Source organism: Podarcis tiliguerta, assembly GCF_965153285.1.
Source record: "Podarcis tiliguerta genome assembly, chromosome: 2".
Classification (NCBI taxonomy): domain Eukaryota; kingdom Metazoa; phylum Chordata; class Lepidosauria; order Squamata; family Lacertidae; genus Podarcis; species Podarcis tiliguerta.
This window is the reverse complement of record NC_139535.1, coordinates 84,027,946-84,055,493: the sequence shown is the minus strand read 5'-3', so window position 1 is coordinate 84,055,493 and position 27,548 is coordinate 84,027,946. Positions and strand designations below refer to the sequence as shown.

Genomic DNA, 27,548 nt, shown 5'->3' with positions numbered 1-27,548 from the left:
TTCAGTTTATTGGCCCACATCCAACCCACCACAGAGTCCAGAAACTGGTCAAGGAGTTTCATGACCCCTCCTGATTCAGATGTTACAAAGAAATTGAGCTGGGTATCATCAGAATACTAAGGACATCTCACCCAAACTCTCCTAATGACCACTCCCAATGGCTTTGGGTCCTAATGAATTGGAATCCTCACCTATGACTTTCATGGTAGATAGTGTTTCTCTCTCTATATTTTTATATTTTAAAAAAACTTAAAAGGCTCTTAGTTACTGTAGCCTCTCCTTACCCACCTCCCCTGAATGCTAAAACCCACAACACATACTTTAAAAAAATATTTAATTGTGAAAAGCATCAGCCTAGGAATACCTGGTGTGTGATATGGCACTTCTACAAGTGGTAAAATTATCTCACACATGATTTTTCTTTTGTGTATATTTTTTTTACCTTGTACTCACAACTGGAAATGCTATGTGTAAGCATTTTTGTAAGTCATTGATTTCACTGGGGGTGCAGGTGGAAACCTGCACAGAAAAGAAAACACACTTCTCAAATGCGCTCTGTGTCTAGGTGTACATTTCCCAGTCACCTGCATTTCATATTCTCTCAGTACCAGCACTCCATTAGGGCAATCAGGGCTCAGTCCTCCCAAATGAAATCCCCAGCAATTTGTGCTGTGGCTGATGGGAGTTGTACTTCAAAAAATTGCGAGGGGACCCGGTGGAGCAAGGCTGCTCTAATATTTCCTTTTTAATTCTCGCATGTCAATATTTGGTTCAGTGTTATGATTCAGGCCTGTATCCATGGCAGATACATGCGTGTGAATATATATGCACATCCCATGGTACATCTATTTATGGTAAATGTGACTGCTGGCAACACTGTCCTTTCAAAGACCAGAGAAGGGCTGCATCTCAATGGCAGAACACATGCAGAAGGTCCAATATTTGATCCCTGGCACCTCCAGATAGGACTGAGGAAGATTCCTGTTTGAAACACTGGAGAATCTATGCCAGTTAGCAGAGACACCCCTGAACTAGGTAGACTAAAAGTCTGACTCAGTATAAGGCAACTTCCAGTGTACCATGAAGCACATGCCCTCCATCATTTCTCCAATGAAAATAGGGACGTCCTAAGGAAAAGCGGAACATTCCAGGATCAAATCACAAACCAGAACGGCTTCTGTAAATTCAGGACTGTCCCTGGAAAATAGGGGCACTTGGAGGATCTGGGAGCAAGTTCTGGATACACATGCAACTCTTTTGCAGCACTTTTGGAATGTGCTTGGATAGAACAAGAGAGTCATAAAAAGATGAGACTGTTATGGTATTGCATAGTTCTCCAAAAAGCAAATCTAGTTGCAAATCTAGTCCCATCAAACAGAACACTGTTCCATTTGACATGGTGTAATTTCCAATGATATCTGTGCTACTGACTCGCCTAAAAGCATTTTAAAGATTGTAGATCAGATTTCTGATGGCAATCCAGAATCACCATACTTCAGCTATGTATTGAAAGAAGTGACTATGGATATGCCACCTGTTTTGATACTAAGGGCACAATACCCTTTGACAGCAAGGCATATTTGCTATCAATAACAGACCCAGCTTCTCCTAGCTTGTAACAATAGGCAAGGATAACATGAGCAGGGGGGTCTGTATGTTGACATCCATAGGTGAAATCAACAGTCATTCATCCAGTGTAACAGGACATGCAATAGCTCCGCACACAAGACCTGTTCTAACAGCAGCATTTAAGTGAGGTCAGACGTGGATGAGTTTCGCTGCAAAGTACGTTGCAAGTTGGTCACAGTAGGCTCCTAAGGGGTCACCTGCCTCATTGGGGAGACCACAATGCAAGATGCTTGTCACCAAGATGCTTGTCACCAAATGAAACAGCTCTACTGAGCAGGCACAACAGTGATGGCAAGGAACAATAGTCTTGCTGTAGTCAATGCCAAAGCATAGGCTTTCAAATGCACTCTAAGCTGTGCTCAGATGATGTGAGTTTTCCTGCCTCTAGTCACCTTCTCTGCAGCTTCACTACCCACAATTCCTCACTAAACTGAGCAAAAACTGGGCTCTGTTACCTGCTGGGAGGAGGGCCTTTAGGATCAGTTGCCACATGGGAAATACACTAACTGCACAGATCAACCAGATGAAAGGCAGGAGAGTCAGCCAAGCCAGGCAATAGCTTGGAAGCCAACTGGGTACATTAGTCTATAGGAGCAGGATATCTGATTCTTCATGGGGGCCTCATCCAGCTCAACAGAATTCCTGTGCTACTGAGATCTGCACATGTTTGGCATGTCCCCTGATACAGTCAAGGATGGAATGCTGGCAATAAGCAGTTTTTGTTCCATAAGCTTTCTTTTCATTGGAACCAACTAATTTCTGTTATTCTAGCCCATGATCCCTTTAGGGGGAAACATGCATTCTTACAAATTTCACTTATGCCTGCCTTTCCATCTCTCCCTCAGTAAGTGCTGGAGGGCAAATAATTTGTTTATCACTTGACCAAGGACAAATCAGTGCTATGTGCTTTCATCCAGATATTCTGTCTTTCAAATTGCTGGTATATGCTGTAATGCCTTTAAGAAAGAGGATATACAAAATGGTTTAATCCAAGTTGACTATAACTTGGGCATGTCACCAGCCCGTGAAGAATTTATAGCTCTGTAGGCCTGTCTGGATTCTATTAAGCTGCATCTTTTCTTAGTTCTCAGATAATGGAACATTAAGGGAAAATAGGAAGGAAACTGTCCTTGAATATGGAATCCAAGTAATGATCTTTTAAAGAAAGAGTTTGATTGACTATAGGGACTTCTGTTCTATTTCCTTCTTCCAAATGTATTGCAGAATTTAGGAAACCGTGCCTTGGTTTTGGCATTAAAATAGTCCTAAATCTAAAGTTGGGGGGTTTTGGGGGTTTTCTTTGAGGAATAAAGGAGGAAGAGATGAACAACCACTCCAGCCTTAACCTGGTGATGAACCTGGGACCATCTGCATGTAGATGCCCTACCACTGAGCTATGGTCCTTCCTCAACTTTACCATGAATCTTCTTTTACTGAAATCTTTGCCTCCTGATAGAGTGAGCAGGTAAAAAAAGAGGAGAGCCCCCTGGCACTTTTAATAGATGTGTCAGTAGGCATATCTTGTACGAGAAGGTACACCTGCTGAAATCCTCTCTTCACAACTATCAAAGATGCAGAAGTCCAGTCCTCTGTACTATAACCCCAGGCCGGCCTACCCTCTGATGAAACACAGAATGCTTCTTCTTGCCAGGTACGTGACTCACTGAGGGTTCTAGGTTTGCATACAGCCATGGTCTGATGAGAAACTGAAGTAACTAATGAGCCATTTGAAGCACTTAGTGCCTTCCTCGGTTTCACCCTCACATTTTGCTTAACAAATAGGCTTTCACCTGTGATATCCAAAGGAAAAAAGTTCAACCAGGCACAATTATTAGCTTATTTCAGGATGCAATTATTACATAGGTTTCTCCAGCAGCCTGTGTATAGCAGGATAATGATGGTCTGAACCAAGATTCTGGCTCTCATATCTACTCCAATTGCAAGCACAATGTTTCAGACCAGATTGGTGTACAAGGTGTGTAGATGGTTCTCCTCATCCCCCATTTTATCCTCATAACAACCCTGTGAGGTAGGTTAAACAGCTGAGAGGCCATTGAAAACAGTGTCCCAGTGGAAATCACTTTAACCTCTGTGAAAATCTGGATGTATGGCAACCCATGCAGGCAGTGTCGAAAATTTCATTTTTTTGAGATCTTGCAAAAAAAGATGAACAACCTTTCTGTTGGGATTTTCACTTTTTGAAATATGGCAACCCTAATTTGAATCCAGGTCTTAGTCTGGCACTATACCCCAGTATGCTTGGCCAGTGGTCAGAGAGGATGGGAGCTGGTCATACTGGCTGGGGCTGATGGGAGTTGGAGTCCAATAACAGCTAAAAAGGTAAAGGTAAAGGGACCCCTGACCATTAGGTCCAGTCGTGACTGGCTCTGGGGTTGCGGCTCTCATCTCGCTTTACTGGCCAAGGGAGCCGGCGTACAGCTTCCGGGTCATGTGGCCAGAATGACTAATCCGCTTCTGGCGAACCAGAGCAGCGCACGGAAACGCTAGAGGCCATCAATTTCTCACCATGGTTCCCTGGCTAGATGGACCATTGGTCTGACTCAATATGAGGCAACTTCATGTGTTCATTTATAAAATCCAGTTCTTTTTCTTAGGCCATCATAGGTATTGGGCTACTTCTGAGAAGGCGGAAGTTATCTTAGCTACTGTACAAATGAGGGTAATATGAATGGTGCCCAGGGACACATTTGGTCTTCATTAACAAGAGCTCAGTAGCTATTTTGTCATTTTTCTTGTTTGTCATAAAAATAAATACACTTTAATAGATGATCCAACCGAGCAGGCTTTGGCAACAAAATGGACTACGTCCCATTATAAATGTGATGTGTATAATTTAAAGGAAGGCAGAATATTAAACCATTTCCATCTCGTTCATGGGAGAGAACGACAAAGATTTAGCTTCTGATTGCAAAGGAATGAAAAACAGGACATTCTTGGAGAGTGCCTTAAATCATGCATTCCATTTTATGGAGTTCATGCTATAAATGGCCAATTTCAGGATAATTAATCATGTTGGGATTTCCCCCCCCCCCCAGTTTCAAAGTTTGCATTTGACTAAAAAAAATGTTTTATGAGTAAAAGAGCAGCTTAAGCACCTTAATAGATTGTACAAGGGCCAAAAAGGAATTTGGAGGGCACTTCCTGTTCTCCTGCAGGTCAAAATTGCCATCAGTTAGAAAGATTTAAGCAAGGCATGGAAGAGCCCTGGGGAAATCCTATGGTTGATGGGAAAGGGCTTGATTTCAAACCAAGGGCATGCGGGGGAACTGGAGTTGAGGCTGAGATGGTAAGTTGAAGGAGCAGCTGAGTCGTCATATGATAAACGTCTCCAGTCCCACAAACTAACATTAGGAACTTATTAGCTGGGATCCAATGAGTTTTCAGGGAAGTTCATTCCGAGGATGTCCACTTTCACCAGCACTTGGTAGCAACCTAACGGAAAGATCATATTTCCAGCTGAATGGTGAGTGCTCTGATTGCTTTTCACTGGGGATTGTGTGTTTGGTTTTATGTGTTATTAAAATAAACTGCCGTATACCACTCTGTGGTTGCTCTATAACCCAATAGTGAGGCAGTCAGGATAGGCTAAAACAACACAGAGATGCTGACATTGGTTCTGAACAAATGTTCTTTTACATTAGCCGTCTGTTACCAAAGTAGCCTGTGCCAGATGCTACAGTAGGAATTGCACAATAAAAACGAAACAAAACAGAATAATTCTGGCACCCAAGTCCTATAATGTACTTTCACCTTTTGGTGCAGAGATACCTTGAAGATCAGATTGCATCCTTCCCCCCCCAAGCTGGTGCCCTGTGTAGATGTTGTAGGACTCTAGCTCCAGTCAGTCCTAGGCATCATGGCCAATGGTAAGGATTATGAAAGTTGTAGGCACCAATTTGGGGAAGGTTACTTTAATCTTTAGGGACGCGGGTGGCGCTGTGGGTTAAACCACAGAGCCTAGGACTTGCTGATCAGAAGGTCGGTGGTTCGAATCCCCATGATGGGGTGAGCTCCCATTGTTCGGTCCCTGCTCCTGCCCACCTAGCAGTTCGAAAGCACGTCAAAGTGCAAGTAAATAAATAGGCACCTCTCCGGTGGGAAGGTAAACGGCGTATCCATGTGCTGCTCTGGTTCGCCAGAAGTGGCTTATTCCTGCTGGCCACATGACCCAGAAGCTGTACGCCGGCTCCCTCGGCCAATAAAGTGAGACCTAATGGTCAGGGGTCCCTTTACCTTTACCTTTTACTCTAGTCTTTATACTGTGGTGGCTTTGGCAACATCCCATAGCAATGGCATTTCAAAGCAGTGCAGCAAAGGCTGTGGTGTCATACAGGTTGCTGCAGAATTAGGATACACTTTGTAGCTATTCCATTTCCTTTCCTCCCTCCATCCAAAACTCCTTACTTCAAGGAGCTTAAACACCTCCTTGGATCAAATATGGCACATGAAATCCATGATCAGGATCTCCTGTAAATTTAAGAAGTTGTTTTAAGAGGTAATTAGCAAACCCATGTGGCTGGTTTATATTTATGTTAAGCACCCCTTTTCCTCATCGCCATTTCTCTGATTTGCAAAACAGCCATGCTAGGCAGCTATATTTACTTAAACCAAGGCCAGTGTAGGAGATCCTGATCATAGAGTGATTGTGTTCATTATGGCTTGCTTGACCTTGTGAAAAGCATTTCAGAGCTCTGATAGTAAGCCACGTGATCTAAAATAACTTTACGTGCATGATGTTTTCAAAGCTTACACAATGTCTAATGTCAGCTCATGGTACTGAGAAGTGGATTCCTTACCCGATTTTCTGTGAGCTGGTTCTATTACCACTTTTGTCTCCATGTGTTGGCCCCCAATAAGATTTTCCCTGCATGAGCCTTATTGAAGAATACATTATTTTCATAATAACATCCCTACAACAAATGTCCTATGTAAACCAGGATCTCCATGCATTCAGCCTCTGCTCCTTGGAAGTGGCTAGTGTGATCACAGTGGTGGAGAAATGTGTCTGTTGTGGAAATCACTCCCAGCCAGCCACCCAATTGATTACTCTACCTCGCCTACCCTCAGTCAGGTCAATCCTTCAGAATACTAGGAGAGCACCACATGCATTTGGAATGGATTGTGTGGACTTATCCAGTTACAGTGGTACCTCGGGTTAAGAACTTAATTCGTTCTGGAGGTCCGTTCTTAACCTGAAACTGTTCTTAACCCGAGGTACCACTTTAGCTAATGGGTCCTCCTGCTGCTGCCGTGCCGCTGCCACGCAATTTCTGTTCTCATCCTGAAGCAAAGTTCTTAACCCAAGGTACTATTTCTGGGATAACAGAGTCTGTAATCTGAAGCGTCTGTAACCTGAAGCGTCTGTAACCTGAGGTACCACTGTATTAGGCAATGTCAGTTATTCTGAGCATCCTATTTAAATATCAGGTGCTTCATGTGACGTACAATCCATTAAACCCCAAACCATACCAACCTTCCCCTTTTTTTCTTATCAGTGAGTGAAGACTTTCCATGACTGAACATTTAGTACATCTGAAAAGACATCATTCACAGGTGACTGATCATCTAACACCAGACAAGATGCCCCAGCAGTACAGTCTACCATTCATCATCTTCAAGCAAGTGTTATGCAAATGATGACAGCCATGTGAAAATCAAATATGCAAATTCACTTGATTTCTCTGACCCATGTTATTTTCAATTTAGACCTCAGTACTGGGGAGGCGGGGTGTGGGAAGAGCCCTGAGAGAAAGTTGTAAAAGATGTTATATGTAATTCTTCTCCCTGTTCTAAACTGTGAAAAGGAACATTTCTCACATGGTTATGTTTAATGGTTTTTCTCATTTATATCTGTCACCTGCTAATTAGCACCCTACCTCCCCCTATAACTGTAAGTGGTTTTCTAATGTGTTAAATATTTTTCACTTTTTAAAAAACAAAAAACCCATCAATTGAATAAAATGGTTAATTTAAACTGACGGAGGGAATGATGTCTGGAGTGCTTTCATATGATAGGATTCAGTTAATAGAGATTGCCCTTCCAATAAATAAGTCCTCTTGTATCTTGCATGATCTGGGCCTGACACCTGAGGAATTTCAGTAGGGCTTGCTAGGAGCTCCTGAACCCCACACTGAGGCCACAAATATCCATGTCTGCTGTAAGGACTGCTATCCTATGGAACATTTTCAGATCATCATCATCATCGAATTAAAGATCTGGAAGGGACCATGAGGCAAAAAGTGGCATTCAAATGTATCCAAACAATTTCTTTGCTGTTGAGAGCTAAAATAGCCATGACATTACATTTAACACATCTAGTTTCAGCCTCTTTAAATAACAGCTGCAGGAGAAAGGGAGGACAATGGAACCTTCCCTCCTGGGCTAATAGCAGCTTCAAGAGGCAATTTCCATTGCGACCAGGGATGGAGAAGGAATTTAAGCCCCCTTGCCATATTCTATAGTCCTGACACCAATCCCTTCCTCCTCCAGTGCATTAAATACATTCACCATTTTAATACCACACCTAGCTTGGACCTGGGGAAAAAGTCGTTTAAATAATATAATGAGGCACAAATACAAGATGGGTGACACCTGGCTTGAGAGCAGTACATGTGAAAAGGATCTAGGAGTCTTGGTTGACCACAAACTTAACATGAGCCAACAGTGTGACGCGGCAGCTAAAAAAGCCAATGCAATTCTGGGCTGCATCAATAGGAGTATAGCATCTAGATCAAGGGAAGTTATAGTGCCACTGTATTCTGCTCTGGTCAGACCTCACCTGGAGTACTGTGTCCAGTTCTGGGCACCACAGTTCAAGAAGGACACTGACAAACTAGAACGTGTACAGAGGAGGGCAACCAAAATGGTCAAAGGCCTGGAAACAATGCCTTATGAGGATCGGCTGAGGGAGCTGGGCATGTTTAGCCTGGAGAAGAGGAGGTTAAGGGGTGATATGATAGCCATGTTCAAATATATAAAAGGATGTCACATAGAGGAGGGAGAAAGGTTGTTTTCTGCTGCTCCAGAGAAGCGGACACGGAGCAATGGATCCAAACTACAAGAAAGAAGATTCCACCTAAACATTAGGAAGAACTTCCTGACAGTAAGAGCTGTTCGACAGTGGAATTTGCTGCCAAGGAGTGTGGTGGAGTCTCCTTCTTTGGAGGTCTTTAAGCAGAGGCTTGACAACCATATGTCAGGAGTGCTCTGATGGTGTTTCCTGCTTGGCAGGGGGTTGGACTCGATGACCCTTGTGGTCTCTTCCAACTCTATGATTCTATGATTCTATTCTATGATTCTAATATGGAAAAGGCAAAGGTTGTGCAAGCATGGGAGACACTGTCTGGATTCTGCACAATACCTCAGTAGGAATGGTGATGGTGGGTGATTGCATTTACATTTTAATAATAAATCACCTAATTCACAATTTTCAAATCAATACGTAAACTGAAACCCAATTATCCTCCGAAATGCACACTTCTCTGAATTTTGTGACACAGTTCTGCAAGCAAATAGTACGTACAAAAATGCATGTGTTAGGGGGCCTTTTCCCAGGCCTTTTAAATTACTGTTTGAATGGGCTTTCTCTGCAGCTGCTGTTATGCATTAATGCTTTTATTGGCTCCACTGTTTTAATGTTTTATCTGTTGTTTTGCCTTTTTTAAAAAACATCTCATTATTATGATGTATCCACTACCTTGGAAACAGAAACATTGCAGAGCAGCATGTGATTTTTTTAAAAAACAGCTCAATAAATAAAATTTATTTAGCCTCCAATCCTAACTCCTGGGAGTAAGCACCACTGAACTCAATGGGATTTACTTATAGAGAGACATGCATAGGATTACACTGCTAATTTTCTTCCAAGGAAAATGTTGCATTACAATGAATATATGGTGACATCCAACATTAGCCATTCTCAGAGCAGATCCATTTAAATCAATGGACTTAATGAATTTAAGCACATTGGTTTCAATGGGTCCACCCATGATTTAGTTGCGTAACACTCGATATGTAGAATTCAATTCTGATAAAATATGATAATGCTATTCAACACTTGTGTTATAATACATCTAAGCTTAGTAAATACGTAAATATCTCTTCATAATTCATAATTCTTGTTACTGCATGGCAAAGGAAGAACTTGACATCTCCTGAAGTGTAGGCCTTGATATGCCATTCATTAAAAGACATATCCCAATCCGTTGTCCCCCACCTTCTTTCTCACTTACATAACTCACAATATTTGGCATTACTGCATTATTCGTTTTTATTTTTTAACACCCTGGGGAGCTCCTATTCTTTTCTTTTCCACCCTACGCATCTCAGCATTTTCTCTTTCAAAGGGATGGAAAAGGATGAGAAAACATGGGCCTCAAAAAAAAAAGAAAAAGACAACCTCCAATGCCCATTTCAATCAAAAAGAGAGTTCTTAGGGGCATCTATTTCAAATAGAATTGATTGACTAGCCCTCCTTTGAGCACCAAGCAGTGACTTTGTCATGTTCCCTTTCATCAGTGTTCGGTATCTGCTGTTATAACTTCAAGATAACATCGGGCAAGCCCCATTTCTGACTTTGTAATCATGACTTTATGTGTAAATAGAGATGAAAGCATTAGGCAGAGGTGAGCCCTGAGTGAAATCCATGGCAGCATCTTGCTAGGTAAACAGAGGCAGACATATTGGCCAGGAAGTACACCGAAATAAGAGACTGTGTGTATAAACAACTGAATCAAAGCTAGGCTGCCTCTAAATGAACCTTTTGACAAACAGCATCTGCAAAGGAGCTTGCGAAATGCAAGAGCCTAACAGAGCAAGGGATTGTGCCTGCAGGCAAAATGAAGCAGAGAGGACCGAACGGGAGCCTGTGGTGGGCAGTTGTTTTGCATCCTCCTCAGACTGCTTAGCAACACAGCAAGGGAAGGTCTGAATAAAGACAAGGGGGCCGAATCAGGTCCACCAGTAAACTAGAATTAAGTCCAACTGAGCAAAGGAAATGTAGACTGACTGAGAGCACGGAAAAGAGTTCATCGTCCCCCCACTGTTAACAAAAGCATGTGGAACCTGTGGAACTGTTAGGGTCACTCAAAAGGATATAAGCAGAATGCTGTGCAGAAAGGAAAGTAGTTTGGAGGTTAGAAAATTATTTGTTTGAAGCCAGATTTGCCAGCCCAGGACAAACAACAAATCCTCTCCTTCTCTGATTTAAAGTCAAAAGAGACCTTTGATCCAGGTTGAGTGGGGTAGAATATGGCATTGTCTCATTCAAATACCACAGCTTTGGGCTTATCTGAGGTCTTATTCTGGTGATAGATTTAGAGTGTGCTGCTTATCCTATTCAAGTTTTGACCTTTGCAGGTTAGGTTTGCAAATCCTGATGCAAAGGCAGTAGTAATATGACCTGAACAGTATATGTCACAGGATGTAGGAGGGTAGCTTTCCTTATAGCAGTGACAGCAAACTTCTGTGGTCCTACAGATGTTGTTAGAGGACAAATTCCATCAGCCTCAGCCAGCAGGACCAATGGTCCTCAACATCTGGAGGACCACAGGTTCCCCCAACCAGCCTTACAGGGCAGAGAAGACTGTGCTGTGCAACCCACTGCACACTTTTAAAGATCGTCTGATATATGCAGACTATTCCCATTGTAAATTCTTGTAATTTTCAACTCAGCAGAAAGCTCAGTTAAACAGCCACTACAGAGACCCTTAAATTTCTATGTAGGAAATACTTTTTTTATAAATAACTCTCCTACAGCTGGGATAATATTTAAATGGCCTAACCATGTGAGCCAGGGCTGTTTGGATTCAGGTAGGTCTTTCTCAAAAGATGGCACACCTTCCCAGCAGGTCATTTAAACACCATAACCTGGCAAGAGTCACAGCTTCCATTCCATGAGGGTAACCTTTCAAGAATTTCAAACTTAATGGAAGACACAAAGCCAGCTGAATGGACACAGTCCTTCTGCCTCAGACTGGCTATTGTCCAAGTTAGCCAATTTTGTGTTTGCATGTAAAAGAGAGAGAGGGAGGGACAGAAATTGCCAATGGCATTATACACTTTGTTTAGACTACACAGTTTCACTTTCTCTGCATGTTCTGTACAAGGATCACAGAATGGCACGATGAGCCTAGGGAATGTGGTGAAGTTACATTCATCATCAGGAATGCCAGAAATACTATGCACTAAGGGTCTTTGAGACAGAACTGGAAACTTGCGGCCTTCAATACTGTATGTTATTGGACTCTGACTCTTATCAGCTCCGGCCAGGATAGTCAATAGTATGGGAGTCATCTGATGACATCTGCAGAGCCACAGATTCTTCATCCGCGCACTAAATCATATTGGGTTCGGGGGGGGGGGTACCACAGTTCCCATCTGCCAGAAAGAATAGACTATGGCTTTAGAGATAGAAAAACATGGTAGTCCTGAAACAAAAGCACTTATTTTTCTCATACAAGAAATGAGTGACTTGTATGTTTCCATGCAGCAAATGAGAAGCAGTTCACCCATGAGTTGCATGAGAATGGATTGTCTGGAAAGATCCTTCCGGCTGGTCTCTGGTCTTGCAAAAGACAACAGCAAACCTCCAAGGAGGAAAGAGTATGAGATGCTGATCTTCCAATTATTTAAAGGAGAGTTCTGGCAGAGAGCTCCATTGATTGTCCAGCTGCTACAGGGGAACAGCCAATTAAGCTCATTGGTTGCCAAGTTTGCAAACTATTGAAAAGATAGGGCCTTGAGAAAACCTACCCTTCAGAATTGTTTGGGTTCCACCCCTGCTGAATTCTACATACCACATCCAACCCAGCAATTCTGGCAAGTCACAAAACTCTTTTAAGAGTGAACATATGTGTAACATTCTGGATCTGATGCGTCAAGCTTACATCTTGTTCTTGCCAGTGTCTTCAGTGGAATGGGAAATTGAAATTAGGCGACATAAACTCCTGCAGTATTCACCACTTTATGCAACTATAGCAGGATTTCTCCGAGATCATTTTGCAGTGGTTATCCTTAGGACTTGTCCAGATAAATAGTTTTGCAGAGTAACCAAAACAAATTTCCCCTTAGCACTCTGGTGTTGCTAACTTGCTAGCCCTCTTGATAGATAGAAAGGTTTTGGGTCTTCAATGGTTCTTCTTGAAGCACTACGAAAACCCCAGAATCCCTGTCATTCAGAAACAGAAAAAAGCAATGTTGGTCATCTCATGCAACAAATGGAGGACAAGAACTTTTCCACATCTCTGATACCCATCTGCACAGAGATGATTAGTTTACATATTTGAGGTTTTTATTCGCAAGAACAAAAGAGTAGCTACAGAGAAGCAGCTGGTATGTTATAGATAATAGACAGATCTGGTTCATTCTGAACTTATGAAGATAAAGGCTGCAGACCTCAACCTTTTCAACCTTCATAAGTATCTGGGATCATCTAGTTGTAAGAAGCCCAACCATGTGTACTTTTAGCCTTTGATCAATGGGCAGATGATCATAATAATGTGTGCTCATGGCTTATCAGGACACTTCTATGGAATACTATCCTTTGAAACAGATTATACAAGGAGACATCCAAGTCTGCAAAGACAATGGCTGTGGTGTATGTTGGCTGTGGTGTATTTTGGCTTATGGGCTGTGCGTGTGTGTGCAAATTTGTCTGTCTCTCTCAGCAGTCCTGAAAGCAAAATGGTCAATTTTCAACAAAGCCAAATTACTGCATGCACATGGGGAGTTTAACAAACTTAAGGGTCTGGCCAAATTCTGACATGCTGTCTCTCCTCCATATACACAGATATATGTCTCCATATATCTTCCCAATTTATTTGGGGAGAAGAAGAAAAAGAAGAAGAAGAAGAAGAAGAAGAAGAAGAAGAAGAAGAAGAAGAAGAAGAAGAGATGACTTCACTACTTACCCACTTATTTATAAAGCAGTGTATAAAGCCAGAACCCCTGATTGACTAGGACATGAGTATATTGTTCACTCTTTCTGTGTTTGCTGTGGGAAACTCTGTCATAACACTGATGTACATACAACAATGGTGCTTGTTGCATAGAATGTGGATATACCTTTTCATTTTCATTACTCCATTGCTGTTGCCTTGCTTTTTGCTTTGCCTAATGCCAGTTTGTTTACTGTTACCTACAGCCTGTTCTTATTTATTCACCCAGAACCCATGTACTTCCAGAGCAGCAGCTTTTGATCCAAGAAGACACAGATGTCTAAGAATTCTATCTCGGGGGGGGGGGGGGGACAACAACAACAACAACTCTGTTTTCATTTGATTAGTTGCAGTGATGCTGGTTTACTACTACAAACATAGGCATTTGTTCAAAGAAGGAACCATCCTCTGATATTTTAGCAAGTGATCTAAGCACCCAGAGCCCACCACAAATATACAAGACTGAAGCATTTGGATTCCCCAGGAGAGGCCTGTGAACTTTGGAGCTGAACACTTACAGCCAACATGGTTTATTCCCTTTCTTCTTTTCTCAGCCTCATTAGTGAGGTGCATTTTGCTGTGGAGGGATCCAGTGAGGCAAGTGGTGAAGCCCTTGGCTGATGTGTTCTGAGGAGTTGTTCATTGTTTGCTCTTGTAAGAGCAGAATGAGAACACAAAAGGTGTCTCTTTTATTTATGATGCAAAATAGCAATACAGCATCCAGATTTCAAATATCTTGTGGGTTAGAAACACTTGTCTCACAGACACAGGCTCCCTCATGCTGCATATTCACGATTCAGTTGTCTAATATATTTTCCATAAATAACCTTGCAATTCAATTGTTATTCCTTTTAGAGACCTGCAATGAGGATGAAACCTTTTCAAGTTAGAAAATGAGACCTGCCATGATGACCTTTTTTGCTTAAAGGTTTTTAAAATGACTACAACTCCTGCATCTAGAAATCGCCTTCCCTCCAAGGAGATCATGGTAGTGTCTGTGGCTCTCCCTCTTCCCATTTCATCCTCAAAACAGCCTGAGGAGAGACAGTGTCTGCCCAAGGTAACCCCATGAGCTTTATGGCTGAGCGGGGATCTGAAACTTGGTTGCCCAACTGCGAGCCTGACACACTAACCACTGCTACACCATACTGGCTCTCTAGGTAAAAGGTAAAGGTAAAGGACCCCTGGACAGTTAGGTCCAGTCAAAGGTGACTATGGTGTTGCGGTGCTCATCTTGCTTTCAGGCTGAGGGAGCCAGCATTTGTCCACAGACATGTGGCCAGCATGACTAAACCACTTCTGGTGCAACGGAACACCGTGATGGAAACCAGAGCGCATTACCTTCCCACCGCAGGAGTACCTATTTATCTACTTGCACTGTTGTGCTTTCCAACTGCTAGGTTGGCAGGCGCTGGAACAGAGCAATGGGAGCTCTCCATGTCATGGGGATTCAAATTGCCAACCTTCTGATCAGCAAGGCCAAGAGGCTCAGTGGTTTAGACCACAGCACCACCCGCTCCCTCACTGGCTCTCCACAACATGCTGATTATTGCAAGCTTTAACCTCAGGGTTGCTGGATGAAAAGGAGGTCAGGGTTCCCAAAGAGAAGGGTCAAAACCTCCCTCTTCAACACAGTAATAACTAGCAATACACTGATATTTTGTGTTACTGCTGCTATATTGAAGACCAATGGAATCCATTATTCATGGTTGTAGGTTGTGATCAGGAATGATCACAACTTATGGAAACTCTATTGCCAGTTTTCACACCTAGAAACTCAAGGTGCCCCATGAAGCTCTTTGCCTGCATCCCTGACTATATCATATATATTCAGTTCCACAGATGTAACTATGTTTGTAACTCTGGTTTTGTGGGGACAACTTACATTTTGGAATGATTATGATGTTGAGTTTTTGAGGTCCTCTAAAGTGTGAGTTCATTACTAACATTGTGGGACAGGTGGTTGTGAATTCACAGTATTTAGTTATTTATTTCCGTCGTAAAAATTCACTCAGGTTTCTCCCCCACCTCTTTGATATATGCTATGCATACGCAGCTTAATTATGACTTTGTACAGAATAGAAAAGCTGCCCTTGAAAAACGGAGAAATGACGCCCATGAATGACGCATATAGTACATAAAGCAAAACTCATTATACTTGTATTTTTGTTGTTCAATTGAGTCTTTTTTTTTTTTAAAAAAAGAAACACTTAAAAACTCTTTTATTTGTGGAGCGTTTTTGTTTTTTCAAGTAAGAAACCAAGGCATTTGAAGCAGGGCAGAAAAATAAAATAAAACGTAGCCAACCATGTAATGTACACTTTGAAACTTCCAAAGTCCATAAAGCCGTAAAGAAGAGAGCTTTTAGTGGGTTGGTGCTGGCATCCAGGTGGACAGCTGGTATGCTGAAAAAATTAGAGCAGAGCGCTCTTGGGATAAAGGGTCAAACTACTACTCTGACAGCAAGTACCAGGGGGTTTTTCTTGCTCATTCCAAGCAGACTGGACCTTAGCTCTTGGTATCTCTTCTGGAAACTCTTTTTGCAAAAGCTTACAAAGCTCAGCCAAGGAGGCTGTATGGAGCCTACTGGGATTGGAATCTGTAGGTCTACTCCAGAAACGACTGCTTGAGGTTTGTGAATGCCTCCACCCGTCTCTTCAGGAAAACCCTCTGTGCAGCAGGACAGAGGAAGGAGGCCGAGTTAGCTCAAGACAGAAAGCTTGACTTCCCATGAGCCAAGATGATTGGTTAAAATTCGAAAGGATCAATGGAGCAAAAGGAAAAATGACAGCCAATTACTTTGTTTCTTGGTAGGCAATGGAAAAGTCCCCTTTGCGAGGCCCTGACAGAATTCCCAAACCACCAAGGCCACTGCGAGTGCATTTCCATGTCATGCCTGCTGTAATGGGAAGTGACAGCCGATGAAAGCTTTTATTCATGGCCTCCTGACATTGCTGTTCCATGTCGGCACATTTCAGGGTGAAGTGAGTCTAAACACAGAGACCAAAGAGCCTGGAGAATGTCTCTCCATGTCACCAGATGGAGTTGGGGAGTGGCAGATACCATAGCCCATTTTTTTTTTCTGAGGGGGTTTCCTGATTGTGCATCAAAGTGGCTTGAAAGGGACAATGGAGGTCTTTATACTCCCTTCTACAGCTTTATATGCTCTGCATGCACATGCGTTGTTCAGTTGTGGGACGGCGACTCCACCTTCTTGTCCTTGCCACTGTGATATTGTGTTTGAACCATGCTTGAGGTCAGATGCTGCAAATTAGTTAGCAATGGGGCATTTTAAGTGGTAACCATTTCCCACATGAGTTTGGATCCTGTTTCCTTCCCTCAACACCTTACCTTGCTAGTGGTTTGAAGCTGTAATGTAATGCTTATTTGAAAGGAGCAAGTATGGGTGAGGTTGAAGGATCAACTCTTTCGTACTCTGCTGGATGTTTCACAGAAGTTTACATGTGACGCACAGCCTTGATAGCTGCCTGTTTTTATTATTCATTGTTTTAATATTCAGTGCCAGTGCTATGCTTAAGTGCCGATGGAATATTCATCTCTGGACTGTATGTTCTACCCTGCTTTTTCCACTTCACACAAGGACTATTGTATTTGTATTTTGAACGTCATCTCAACCCCATCCCCTTTCCTTCCCATGTTCACAACTGTAATAAACTATTTAGCATCTTCTCATGCTCTGCTCATTTTGCAGTCTATGGGACTTGCGCCATAATGGTTCCCTGCATCTAGTTGTGATGCAGGTCAAGCTGACTTATGCTGCCGACAGGGACAAAAGCATAGAGAGCTCCTTCGAGGGCATTGTCAAAGCCAACCTGAATTAGGCCTGCAGAACTGATGCCTCATCAGTCCAAACACAGCCCATCAGCCTTGTAAAGTGGGGCTGCCACGTGTCTGAGAAGTCCCAGTGAGCTATTCAAAACAGGCTTATTGGGTCCCTTGCCTGGTGGTCGACGTTCAGCTTGGCAAGTCGCAAGTTGTGTGAGCCAGACCTACACGGCAAAAGCCGCATGATTCATGCATCCTGGTATGTGAGCAACTCCCTTGGCTCCGCTGTGCCCTGTTCCTCTCACGATCACTTCAGTATGTTGTGGCCATAGGGGGAAAAAATATATCTTGCCCAGGTTGGCTCCAGCTGCTTCAGTCTTTGGCTTGCCACTCATGCACATCTCCTGGCACGCATTGGATTTGGTTGTTGGCACACTACAAAGGTGATCCCCCCCCCCCCAGTGGTATGCCAAGAAACCAAACTCTGCAGACGTTGGCAGCTGAACATGACAGGAGAAGGAAGTACTTTCTCACTCAGTGCATAGTTAAAACTATAAAATTCTCTACCACAAGATAGGGCGATGGCCCACCAACTTAGATGGCATTACAAGCAGATTAGAAAATGACTGGAGGGTATGGCTATCAGTGGTTATTAGTCATGATGCTGCCTCCAGAATAAGATACTCCATGCCTCAGAATACTAGTCTCTGGGGAAGAACAGCTCTCATCTCCTGCCTGTGGGCTTCCCATAGGCATCTGATTGGCCACTGTGGGGAAAAAGGATACTGGACTAGGCAGGCCTTTGGTCTGATCCAACAGTGCTTATATGTTCTTATTGCTGGCTTCCACAGGCTAAAATAATTGGAAGCCAACATGTAGCTCTGTTTCCCCTGGCTATAATTCACTGGAGGAAATGGCAGTATTGGAAGAATAGAGAGGCAAAACTAAACAGGGTGCTGTTTAATTTATGGTAGATCTCTGAGGCTGGGGAGTTCTTTATGTATGTTTTCAAATGCCTGAATCATCCTTTTATCAACTGTTTGATAAACACAACATCTAGCAGAAGCAGATATTAGAGATCAGTTTATCCCTCACTCTTGGGCTGACTACTTTGTCCCTTCTTTTCCCGCTAATCCTGGACCTTCTTGATAATGCACTATGCAGTCTTCAAAGGGCCAAACTGAATGTGATGTTATTCATGCAACTGGCAATTCTGTGATTTTAACAAAGAAAGAAACAGAGGCCACCGGGGGACTGTAGCAGAAGAAAGAGTGCTTTAACCCTTAGCTCCTGCCATGGTCCCAAACTGGATGAATCCACACCCTGCAATTAGCAATCCACATAACTAGGAATGGTCAGGGATAATGTAAATTGTGGACCAACAAGATTCATAAGGTCATAAGATGCCCACTCTTGAAGCAAAGTACAGTCTTCTATAAATTAGGACCACCCTAATTTAATGTAATGTGAGGCATCAAGGCTTTTGTATGTGACACAGCATAAAGTGACTCGAACTGGTGCCTCACCAATCTGTGCCACACACACACAAAAAAAGCATTCCCTTCCTAAGCTCAAATGTTTGGGTCTGAAGCCCCTGTGGTTTGCTGACAGATAATCCTTAAGAGTGCTGCAAAGCACATAGAGAGGAACTCTTTGTACTGGGTAGATCCTCCAACTAATTTTACCTACCTCATCAAACATAGTTTGCAGCCTTTTTCTCAGAAAGAGAATCTTTAATGTGCTCCCATCATTTTTCTCCCTTAAGATCCTGGCTTTGGATCCATAAGCCACAGGCATCATCGCAGTGCTGCATTTTTATGTGGCGAGGGAGCTGCCAAGGGAAACAGATGGGGTTTATGATAGCAAATTGGAAGCAAATAAAAAAGGTAGGTTGGTAATTCGAAGATTATAAGGCTCGGGATCTTTGTGAGGCAGTTTGGGGGTTCCTGCATATCTTCCCCTCTTTTAACAAGAAAGGCAGGGGAGTCACTACATCTCATCTAAAACATAACATTGCTGAATGATGCTGAAAAATGTGAATTGCTCAGAGGGTTTCATTACATGAAACCACAGCCTGAAGGTTTCCTGATGCTTCAGCCAAGTCATAGAGATGCACTATTGTGCTGCACCCAGACCTTCAAGGAGGAACAAAGTGGGGATGCCTATTGTAATACTTCAGGGCAAGGGAGGCATGAGATCTGGGCAGTGGTGTATGGCCAGGACCCATATAACACTTGCACACAGGGTGCCTCGATCTGTACCATCCTAGCTTCTTATCTCAAAGGCTCTGCTGTTCTATTTGGTGGCTGGGAGGTAGGGGGTATGTGGTTGTTGTATTTCTTGGTCTGCTGCTCCAGTAATCTGTTCTGCTCTTTCTGCTGGGCAAAAATTGCCTCTAGAAATTCTCCTGTTGGGGGTAGGGGCAATGTAGGGGGATAAACAACGCACCCTTTGATATGACATCTCAGAGAAAAATCCCCCCCCCTCTCTCTCACACACTGAAGGGAATCTCAGAAGGAAAGATCAGAAGCAATCTCAGCCAGGAGGAAGAAAAACTATAAATCATGGGGGAAATGTTGGTACACTCTTGTCCTCAATTTGCCATAAGGAACTTATGCTGAGAAACAATGATTTGCTTAAGTCCAGAGAAGAACCTGAGTTCACAAACACTGGTGGCATAAGAACTTTAAGAATGGCATTGCTAAAGTCTAAGAAGGCCATCATTTTTGTATTAATATAACCATACATAAAATGGCCACAGATGGACCTACCATTAGACCGAGTGACCACCTCAGACCAATGATTTTGAGTGTCATCAGAGGGCAGCAAATGGTTATATTTTCTGTTGTTGTCATTTTCTCCCAGGGAGAGGCACTCATGGGATTTTTTTCTTTCTGAGGTGTCAAAAAACCCCAGGGTATCTTTCTTGGGTATGAAGATTCATGCTTTAGGAGAAGGGATGCTATTTGCTGTTCTGCCTCAGGCAGCAAAATGTCTGGGGCCAGTTCTGAAAATGGAGGATGTTGAAAAAGAGAGAAGAGAGAGAAAAATCTTCCTTCTAAAACTCTCCCCCCGCCCCCGGTTGTACTATATTCCAGTCAAGTCCCTTCCTCCCCAAAGCCTTAATGAGGAATTCTTATGTTTGCATTATAAGCTCAAGTCCTTCAGTCCAAATCTAGATAAATATTACCTGGGAGGAATGCTGAGCCTACATTATGAACTCTCAATAGCAATAATTAAAAGACAAAATGCAGAAGCTCAGGAAAAGTAATAGGATGTTTTTCTGTCCAAGGATAAAGATTTATATGAAACGGCAGGAATTTAATAGAATGTTCTGAGGTACAGGAGTGTATTTTCTTGGGATTTAATCTGTGCAAGTAAAAAAATAAATAGAAATCTCGTTTTACCTCACCACACTGAAAATTTGATATTTGATTGCCAAACCACTGAATATGCTTTTTGCTGAAACATTTCCGAAGTGAAGTGTGACCATCTGCTTCCTTGGGGCAGTCGTAGAGCGCATACTTTGCACGCAGATGCTCCCCAGTCAATCCCCAGCATCTCTAGGTAGACCTAGGGAAATCCCTACCTTGCAGAACTGCTGCCAGTCAGTGCAGAGAGTTTGGGGTGGGTAATTTGTGACTCTCCAGATGTTCTGGGACTCTAAATCCCATTAGCCTCAGTCACCATGGCCAAAGACTGAGGATGATGGGAGTTGGTAGTCCAACCACAGCTGGAGAGCCACAAGTTCCCCATACCTGGAGGAGTAGGTATTAATTGAAACCGACCACTAGACAGATTTATTTAAGGCAGCTTCCTCTGTTCCACTAGATTCCTGCTTCATTAACCACTGGATTTGTGGACATGCCAGCATCAACACATAGCCCTTTGAAGAACTGGGCAGCCCTTGAAAATGCACAACTTCAGTAACACTATTCATGAGGTCCACCTTTTTCTGACTTTCTGTAGCACATTTTCTCTTTTGCCCCAGAAGATTGGTTGTACTACCTACTTATTGGTTGTATTTTTGTTTTAATTGACATTGGGGGTGTTTTGCTCATAGTGTACACAGCTTAGAGATTTTTAAACAATGAAGTGGTCTATAAATGCTTTGTGAAGAAATGAATGAATGGGTAAATAATTCAGAAGAATGAAGTGATAGGTATCACAACAATGTTTATTCTGTTTTCTTCTGCCTGGACATTTCTTGTACTACTTTTAAATGGAGTGAAATAGTTGTTAATTATTATGTATGTTTCATATGATTTTTTTTGACGCATCCTTTTATGGAAAGTATACATCAATATGCATGATTTAAAATAGTATATATAAGAATTCTAAACAAACAGATGGGGGTGGAAGTGGAGCCAATGTGTTTAACAAGATCTGGTCAGGCATGGGTGAAGCCTGATAGCATCTGGAAACAAGATGCTACTGACATTTCACACACTTTGCAATATATTTTTGCTGGTTGGACTGTTAAAAACTGGTTGTTTGGTATCTCTTTCTTCTATGACTTCGACTAAGCCAAGCTTCCCTAACCTGGTGCCCTCACGATGTTGCTGGATTGCAACTCCCATCACTCCTGAAAATATGGCCATGTTGGCTGAGATTGATGGGAGTCAAACATCTGGAGAGCATTAGGTTGGGCAAGGCAGGGCTAAGCCTTCTCTGGCATCTGCTTTCAGCATCAACACCATGGTTCTGCTCATCACACAAGTAAAGGGATGCCAGTTTGCAGCATTCTGAGGCTGCAGCTTTGACTCCCTCTATTTAAATGGGTCTTCATATTTACTATGTATATAAAAATCAGACATCAGACAATTTTTATTAAAACTGTGATGACTACGAAATAGCCCAGGTTCACATCATCTCTCTCCCCCACGCTTTGTGTCAAAGCCAAAAAAGACAGCACAGTGCCTCTCAATACCCGTAAGGTTTATTAAAACATGTGCTTTTTCAGCCTTAAATTAAATTAAAAAGTATTTCAGCTCATACAGAAATAGCATCAAAGTGAGGAAATGAGAGGATTACAACGCAAAGAAATAACATAAAATAGTATGTACAAAGGAAAGAAGAATTCTTTTCTGTTAATAAAAAAGACATGGGTATCTTTCTTGGCAGGCCTTATATGGTATACCTTATATACTGGATAGAAAAGGAGAGATAAAGTAATAACTATTTAAAATAAATAACTTCAGAAAGTATGCTCTTGAGTAGGAGTCATAGATTCCACAAAATATAAATTAATTCCATATCCATTTGCATTTATTACACCAGGTGTGCTAAGAGGTAAAAGACTCGCTCAACAGGCTCCTTTACAATCTGGCTTTTAATTTAGTTTTGTACATGGTTTTTTAGTTCATTGAATATATGCCGGCAAGAAACAACCCTTTGGAGAAATCCTTCAGATTGTCTGCATAGAAGTGTTATAGTGTGCGCTTCTCAATACAAAACTGGTTGGGGTTAGTTATTATGAAACATCACTCCACAGGGACACAGTAAAGCCCATATGTGCCAAGGCCCTAATTCAGCCTTGTATTAACAGAGAAAACAGCCACAAAGTGATATGCAAACTACAAGCTGGTACTTGGCTGTAAGCTGTCTGGAAATGAATGGAAGCTGCAATTATTCTACACAAAGATGGCCCCACACATAAACAAACAGGACAACCTCTCTGGTGCTTTTGCTGCTCACCTATTTGTATATCACAATTCTGTAAAATGGCAATGTGGTCACCTATCACTTGAGAACATGCTAGCTCCACGTCATGTGTAGAGATTGCTGTTCCAAGGTGTCCCAATCAAAAGAGGTCATGTTTTAATCTGGAAACCCTAACTGAAGCCCAAGAGAACTCTACAGGAAACAAACTTGGCCAACTCCAGTTATTAGATTGTTATGGAACTGATCTACCTCGGCATCTAAAAAGAAACAGTGTCTTACTTCCTGTTTGAGAGAGATTTCAAATCGTTCAACCCACTTCAGGCATCAGTAAATGTGTGGCAGGAGCAAACACAATGAGCATGTTAGATCTGCGCTGCTTTGTCACCATTTTTGTTGCCTTCCAACTATCTGAAGCATGGAGTCTTTTGTATTCATTGAGGCTCCAAACCTGTTTTAGAACCCTGATTTTGCAGAGTTCTAAAATGTTTGGATTGAAGAAATGGTGCGTGAAATAACTCATCCACATATCCTCTGGTCATGTGTTCACTGCTGTCATTGAAGAGAGCTTTCATTTAGCTACAAAACCCAATTCTTTTGCTAGGATATAGCATGAAAAAGAGGTACATAATGTGTATGACATGCTCTATATCAGTTTGATTTTTTCGGGGGGGGGGGGGATGCTTAAAAAAATAATGAGAAGGACAAATTAGGGCTAAACTAGATGTGATGGGACATTTAAGTGATCATCCTGTTCACACGTGACATGGATGTGCTGGGTAAAAGGAGTATGTGTGAAAGGGCTACCTAATCCTTTTCCATTCTGCTTCTTGATGCCCTGTAGCCAGCTGCTCTAGTGGATGGGAGACGGGAGTGGAGAACACTGATTGGAGCAATGGATAGAGGGGAAAGAAGGTATCGGTGGTGGGAGTGCCGGCTGTTCTTTTCCCATGTGTTCTTTTACTGTTAAAAGAAGACTTTCATCCTTCGCTTTGTATTTAAACAGGGCAGACACATGAAAAGAAATGTGTCAGCCAAGGTCAATTCTAGTTTGGCCCATAGAACTTGAAATGTGACAGAAACACCAATGTATGATACCTGAGGGACGGCAGTTTGAGACCTGCAGTGTTAACAAATATTAACAGAAACCAAAGTATAATTACCCCAGGTCTCCAGTTCTAATTTCAGCCTAGCCCTCATATTGTTCTGCCAGGTCCCCGTGAGCATCCGTTGTGCCAGGCCAATTACAAACCATGACACTGGGATATAGTTAGGATATAGAGATGTTTCTCATACATTGCAAAGCTGTGCAACCTGATTAGGATCAAGTTGTCACCCTTCCAGCTTCATGGACGGCTGAAAATACTTATCGGGAACAATGGGCCTAAATTGTCACCAATATCATTAACTGCTAGCTAGTTAAAAGGTGACATAGGCTTTCAAGTTTATTGAAATATCTCTATGTTGTTGTTTTTCAGTAATGGGAAATGATTCACTGCTGTAGTTTTGGATGTGGGAGATGAACCAGGTCAAAAGAGGGCCATGGTATTACTTGGTACCCAGTGTACCAAGTGTATTGTAAACCAGTCTCCATTTCAGGGCACATGGCAGTATAATAACACAGCTAGTGCTGATGGTCTCCCTCCCTTTTAGAGCCCCCAGACACAGTACTTTTTCCCAATGGCTGATCACTGTATTTGGGATGAATCAAGCTCTCAGAAGGCCCTCAGACAGAAGAACTGCTGTGAGCAGGAGCAAGCCAGCATTGTCGTATGTTACATTCTCAAGTGACCAATTAACTACTTTCCCTTCTTTGTTTGGGTGATTATTGAATGTTTACCCAGATGTTTTATGGCACAAGACACTGCCAGGAAAGGGCTTAAGGCTAGAGATGAGCCATTCTGAGCAGAGACAGGAGGCCGAGTGGGTTGGCTGAAGGTAGTGAGTGGTAACCTCATGACCCCTTGTGCTTAAGTGGGGGAGATGACAGAGAAAACGACAGTTTTCTCTCTTCCTCCTGTTGACTCTTCCACTCAGCCCAGCTGTCACTGGGCTCTGGGTAGAGAAATCTGAGCTAATACAAGGTTTTTCGGAGACAACAGGTGGGTTTGTTGGGGGTAGAGGAATAAGGCTTTGAAAAGCCTTTCGAACTATAATGAAGATACTTTATCTTAATTAGTTTGGATATTGGATCTTCTCTGAGAAAACATCTAGGTTTGGAGTCATATGTTTGGACAAGGCCTCACACCACTCTTCAGTAAATGCCTAATGACCCATTCCCAAGGGTGTGCTTTAGCTTCAGTAGATGAAACAGAGAACCGTTGTTACATCTTGGGAAATTATAATGCTGTATTTGGGCTAGAGAGAACCCTTCTCTTCCTGGTTGTGCTGGGCACTATCAGGGTACATGCCAGGAGTGGATGCTGTAGTGTCTTTATGAAGTCAGCTGGGGAAGAAAGGAGTGAAGAATTTTGTAAATCAAACAGTCCCTTCTCAAGCTGTTTACTGAATTCACATCATGAAACTCTCTCTCAAATTAAAAAAAGTGAAATAAAAATGGATCCCACTCCAGACTCTTATGACATATCATTTTATAAGGCTGACATCTGAGTCTCATACAGCATGTCATGCCAGAGCAGTAGAACTAGGAAAATATCTTCCAAACCTGATTATTTTGGTCACCGACTAATGTGACCGACTAATGCCATTTTGTTAAAAATCTGGGCACAGAACCCAGAATTAATAGACAAATAGTGCCAAATTACTTCATAAAAACCTCAAAGATGTCAAATGGAAAATTGGAAAGAGGCAGACCCATACTGGAAGCAGTGGCCAGATCTCAACGGACAGCCTTGTGGAAGTGAATACTATAAATCCTGACTAACAAAACAAGAAAAACAGAAAACCATGATATGTTCATCAAAATGAAAATATTAATTGGAACCACCAGACATTAGCACAAATATTAATTTCCCTTCTCTTTTGATATGTACAAAAATATATTTTTCCTTTTTATTTGTTTAAATTATTATTTTCCCCAGCCTCAATCCCAGCCAAAGTCATGTCCAGTCATCTGGTAGAACTTCATGTTGAAGGGCCTGTAGAATTCCCGCAGCCTCTGGACCACTTCCTGGTCTATGTTGGGGTGGGTCCGCCCCTTGGTTTTGCCCAAGCAGTGGGGCTTGCTGCTGCCTTCAGCCTTTTTCAGGCATGGGAAACCCTTGGTTTTGTTGAAGTAGAAGTGTTTGTCCGTGATGATCCTCTTGAGGCCCAGAAAGTCCTGGACTCGGCCTAACTCACCAGCTGGATCACTGATTAGCCTCTCCCCACTGACAAAGAGGATCTGCCCAATGGGGAAGTACAGGAGCCAGTTTTCCAGGTGCTTGGCGTAAATGCCGATCTGGATGGCACTCCAGGAGGTATCAATGAGGCCCGTAGTCCTGTTTTTGAAGGTCAGGCTCTCAAAGGTGGGGATGTCAGGCTTCTTGGACAGAGTTTGCGTGTAGTCAGAAATGGCTCTGGTGACCGGGTCTCTCACCACCACAATGAGCTTGGTGCCCTTCGACATGGCAGAGATGCGAGCCGGGGCTTCCTTGGTGACAAAGTAGCTGGGAGTTTTCTCCATGGTGATCTGCCCATCGAGAGTTCTTGGCATCAAATCCCTAATGCAGAAAAGAGGAGAGATCGAAATTACTTTTGGAGAATTGGGCTTCAACAGCAAAAGTTTGGTTAAGGTCTCTTGCAATGAAGGCCAGCTGGCACAAACAAAATACATGCACGTAGATTGCACTTACTCATAGCACTCATAGCACATTTTTCATTTGTTTGAATGCTTTACTATCTACACCAAGGCTCAATTGCCATGGAACCATACCATCCATTTTCATAAGCTAAATCTGACACAATAAGTAAATCTCCAGTTATGTGCACAGTGTAGCTATTACATGTGCATTGCGCCACAAACATATCAGTAAGTAGTCTATCCTATCCAAACAGTGTAATTTAACTATGATATCATTCCCACAGATGCAAATAGGAATGGTTTCCTTTATTACAAATTGCTATGGAAGTGGTAGCTATTTTTCTTATTCATAAAATTACCGTATTACTTAGGAATTATTCAGTTAAAATTGCCAGGCAGCAGATTCACTTTAGAAAAATTTTGGACACTGCATAATCATTATGCTGGTTGACGCTGATGGGAGTTGGAGTCCAACAATGTCTGAAGGGTCACAGGTTCCCCATTCCTGCCCTGGGAACCAGCTTAGATGACTTCTAAAAATATTAGGCAAATTAGTGGAGTAGAGGTCTATAGCAAGCTATTAGCGATGATAACCAATTCCTCTGTGTTCCCAAGTTGTATAGCTCTGAATCCCAGATGTCTGGTGCGAACAAATAGGGGCTGTTGTTGTTGTATTCATACCCTGCACATCTGACTGGGATGGTTATTGCCTTTGGACATCCTAGAGGCATTTAGCTAGTCACTGTTACACCTCCAGCTTCGTTAAGAGCGG

The 27,548-nt window shown here is 42.5% G+C and overlaps 2 protein-coding genes across 3 annotated transcripts in view; one reads left to right on the top strand and one right to left on the bottom strand.

Moving 5' to 3' along the window:
- Window positions 1-27,548, top strand: part of TRIM16 (tripartite motif containing 16) — a 680,679-nt gene that overhangs the window by 189,198 nt on the left and 463,933 nt on the right. Inside the window, exon 7 of one of the 2 annotated variants that reach the window (XR_014508322.1) lies at window positions 6,794-6,920. The exons of the other annotated variant lie outside the window; for it this stretch is intronic. The gene's annotated coding sequence lies outside the window, so the exon portion shown is untranslated. Of the gene's footprint in view, window positions 1-6,793; window positions 6,921-27,548 lie in introns of those variants that run through there. 2 annotated transcript variants of the gene reach the window in all.
- Window positions 23,708-27,548, bottom strand: part of LOC310671975 (heparan sulfate glucosamine 3-O-sulfotransferase 3A1-like) — a 69,964-nt gene continuing 66,123 nt past the window's right edge. The window contains exon 2 of the mRNA XM_083428431.1: window positions 23,708-26,696. Within this exon, the coding sequence (XP_083284557.1) occupies window positions 26,078-26,696 (619 nt within the window). The 3' untranslated portion in view covers window positions 23,708-26,077. The remainder of the gene's footprint in view (window positions 26,697-27,548) is intronic.